The 4,221-nt window shown below is 32.5% G+C and overlaps 1 protein-coding gene across 1 annotated transcript; it reads left to right on the top strand.

Moving 5' to 3' along the window:
• Positions 1 to 598: 598 nt before the first annotated feature.
• On the top strand, positions 599 to 1,444 carry LOC139847458 (uncharacterized). The gene has a single exon (XM_071837132.1). It carries the CDS (start codon positions 599 to 601, stop codon positions 1,442 to 1,444), a length of 846 nt encoding a protein of 281 aa, XP_071693233.1.
• The last annotated feature ends 2,777 nt before the right edge of the window (positions 1,445 to 4,221 follow it).

The following is a 4,221-nucleotide window of genomic DNA, read 5'->3' as shown; positions in this document are numbered from 1 at the left end:
GTTTTGTGAAGTAAAATTTAGCCCGATTTAGAGTTTAGGGTTTATGGTTTAGGGTTTGGTGTGTTTTGGGTTTAGTCCCTAAACCCAAAACCTCAAACCCAAAACCCTAAACTCTAAACCGTTCGTGTTTAAAACTCAATCTAAATCCTAAATCTAAACCATAAACCCTAAATTTCTAAACCCTAATATCTAAACCCTAATATCTAAAACCTCAACATACGCTCGAAAAATACGATAATTGTTATATATTACTTCTTCGAGCGTTTTTCCGCTAAAATAAAAACATTTATCACAAAGTGTCTTTATTAAATGTTCATATTTTCATCCAATCTATAATGTTCGTGAACAAAGTTTTTTCAAAAAACGAAACAATTTTTTTTTTTTGCTTCCCCCGCTTGCCCCTGATTGGTTACTTCCCCCTTGATCCTACCATTATATATATATATATATATATATATATATATATATATATATATATATATATATATATATATATATATATATATATATATATATAACCAAGATATTTATTCTTATCATACACAACATATCATATCATATTCAGTTTCAAAATATTTTAACCACCACCAAAGACTCTATGGTGATTGTTTCTATTGCTGCTTGGTTTACACCAACAATTCTTTTTTGTGTTAGCAATCTCATAATTGCCACCCTTTTCATAGCTTCTATATCCAACACCACCACCAAGCACAACGGTCACGACCACAACTACAACCACGACCAAGAATATTCATTCGTTCAAAATATCTCAAGGGTATCTTTGATCGTGGAGCGAGTGAAATCCATTAAGTTATCATCATACATTCCAAAGATTGAATTATCATCATACGTCCCCAAGATCGAATTATCATCATACCTCCCAAAAATCGAAATACAAAATGAATATATCTCTACGATCAAAATTGCCAAGTACACTTCATTGAGTCGACTCGCTCAATCTATATTTTCCGCTTGTAGTTATGATACTCAACCCGACTCAGAACGATACCCATCTAGTAAACCAAAACCTAACCCTTCACCATCTTTATTAGGACGATTAAAGTCTATTGATTTTTCCACTATTTATAACCATACTAACATAATTTCCACCGAGTTAAAACAAGTTCCCAATTCAGTTAGTCAACTCGTTCAAGTTCACGACTCGACAACTCAACTCGTTCAAGTTCCCTTGCTTTTGGACCGAGTCAAGTCGTTGAAGACCAAAAAGGCCAAGATGAAGAAGGCATGTAGCGAGGTAAAAATCGTGTCAGACAACGAAGAAGAAATCGTCTTGAGGCGACCAGAGTTAGCAAGGGCTAGACACAATGCGGATGATGATGATGCAAAAGCCGATAATTTTATAAGCAAGTTTAGGGACCAATTGAAGTTGCAACGTCTTAAGTCACTTGATAAGTACAATGATATGTTAAGGAGTCCAAATTAGGAGTATTAATGTCAATTTTATGTCCTATATCGTACTAAGTTTCTAGTGATTTCGTTAGTATTCCATATTTTTCTTTTGTAGTTACAACTAGCAATGGGTCGGGACCGCGCGTTGCTGCGATTTTGGGTTTATTAGTCGTGGTTGACAGTAGGCAAATAACATGTGTTGCGCTAACTGATAAGATATTGTTCGATGTGTTGATGAAGAAAAAATGATTCCGTTCTATACCTTGCACATTGTTTCAGTAGTAGTGATAATATACATTGTGGCTGAAAATCATTTGCAACAATATATGATTCAGCTATATATATTAAATATTGTTTCGATAGTTTATAATTACAATACTAATATTGAGAATTTGTATAAACCCTTTATCAAATAAAAAGTATAAAATAGTTAGAACAAACATACTATAAAAAGTTTAAAATTGTAAAGGAAAAAATTATGCCTCATATTAGAATAGTTAGTTTGATGTCTTTAATTTGTATACTAATGTTAAGGAAATTATGTCATTCATGTGTGAAACAATGTATCAACAAACTCAAAACAACACAAAAGTAGGTGCTATTTAGTACGGAGCAAGGTTGTAAAATTCGCAACTCGGGGAGAACTTGACCGGAGGTTAGCGACGAAATTTCCGACGGTCAAAATTTCCGTCCCAAATTACCGACGGTTTTTCGACGAATTTTCAACGAACATATAAATAGCTGATTTGGGATGCATTTGGGACAGTTTACCGACGGATTAGAGACGGTAAAAATTCCGTCGAAAATCTGTCCATAAATAAACATTTGTCCCAAATCCGTCGGTAAATTTTAGTATTAGCGACGGATTTCCGACGGACTTTTTAAGTCAATTAGAAAACATAATAAAACCAAAGACCGTCCTAAATTCATCCGTAAATACATGACTTAGCGACATATTTGGGACGACCCACTTATGTCCGTCCCTAATCTGTTGGTAATTTTAAGAATTAGGGACAGATTAGGGACGGTAAATTATGTAATTTATTATTTTCTCGATTACACGAGCAATTATACGCACGTTGAAGTGCTAATAAGTGTTTGTATACATATAGTGTACTAATGGAACAATATATACACAAATATACGATCTTCTTGTTGCTTTTAAACCATTCTCTGAGTTTATGTATTTGTAGTTTTATACTTGTACATCAATAGTTGTATGTATAGTGGCATGGGTGCGTGAGCATTTGAATTTTAAATTTATAAGTATGTCTATTTATTTAGTGATATAGTTGTATGTAGGAGCAAGTGTTTATGCATTTTTGTGTAAATCGTATTTTTAAAAAATATAAAACTAAATGTTAATTCTTAATTCGTCGCTAATTTTAAAAATTAGGGACGGAAAATTATGTAATTTATTTTTTTCTCGAGTACACAAGCACTTATACGTAAATTGAACTGCTAATACCTGTTTGTATATATATAATGTACTAATGTAACGATATATGCACAAATATACGATCTTCTTGTTGCATTTAAATCATTCTCTGAGTTTATGTATTTATAGTTTCATACTCGGGCATCAATGTATAGTAGTAGGGATGCGTGTGTAACGACCCGACTTTTTCGACTTATATTTATTTTCACGAAACTGCGTATTTGTGCGTACTGAGCTATATTATATTCTGGGATTATTTATTCATGTTAAATACTTCGTTAATATTTTACAACGTGTTATTAATTGCGTAATCACTTAACTTGATCCCCGAATGCTTTTACGATCGTTAGTGTCACTTGATGTTTAGAACGAGCTATGTACTTTGTACACGTTAAACTTTTGTCGTAATTAGAATATTATGACTACGTAATACTAATTGTTATTTACTAATGACAATTACTTGGCTTATTGGTTGCTTAATTACGCTTAGTAATTTACTAATGCACACTAGTTAGTCTTATTGGACTTTTTACCTTAATGGACTTAAGCCCACCCTACTCTAGTTAGTGGACTCTTAAATTAGCCCAATTTTAATAAGATTATGACCCATTAAAATGTAAGACAAAAACCCATTTCATACTAGCATTTTTGTTCACCATTACCATACATGTTGCATGGGATCCCAACAACTAGTCAACATACTAGCATTTTTGTTCACCATTACCATAATTGTCCGTTCTAATCCGTCGGTAATTTTAAGAATTAGGGACGGATTTGGGACGAGTAATTATGTAATTTATTATTTTCTCGAGTAAATGAGCACTTAAATGCACGTTGAAGTGCTAATAAGTGTTTGTATACATATAATGTACTAATGAAACGATATATACACAAATATACGATCTTTTTGTTGCGTTTAAACCATTCTCCGAGTTTACGTATTTGTAGTTTTATACTCGAACATCAGAATTTTTGTGTATAGTGGCACGAGTGCGTGAGTTTTTAATTTTTTAATTTTTAAGTATGTTTATTTAGTAATATATTCATATGTAGGAGTGAGTGTTTATGTATTTTGGTGTAAATCGTATTTATAAAAAAATATAATAATAAATGTCCGTCCCTAATCCGTCGGTAATTTTAAGAATTAGGGACGGATTAAGGACGGTAAATTATGTAATTTATTATTTACTCGAGTACACGAGTACTTACGTACGTTGAAGTGCTAATAAGTGTTTGCATACATATATTGTATTAATTGAACGATACACAGAAATATACGATCTTCTTGTTGCGGTTCAATCATTCTCCGAGTTTATGATTTTGTAGTTTATACTCGAACTTCAGTAGTTGTATGTATAGTGGCACGGGTGCGG

Source organism: Rutidosis leptorrhynchoides, chromosome 1 (assembly GCF_046630445.1).
Source record: "Rutidosis leptorrhynchoides isolate AG116_Rl617_1_P2 chromosome 1, CSIRO_AGI_Rlap_v1, whole genome shotgun sequence".
Classification (NCBI taxonomy): domain Eukaryota; kingdom Viridiplantae; phylum Streptophyta; class Magnoliopsida; order Asterales; family Asteraceae; genus Rutidosis; species Rutidosis leptorrhynchoides.
This window is presented reverse-complemented; position numbering and strand designations above follow the sequence as displayed.

What these genes read in the sequence shown, in the direction of transcription:
- LOC139847458 (XM_071837132.1), top strand. Translation starts at nt 599, where the DNA reads ATGGTGATTGTTTCTATTGCTGCTTGGTTTACACCAACAATTCTTTTT.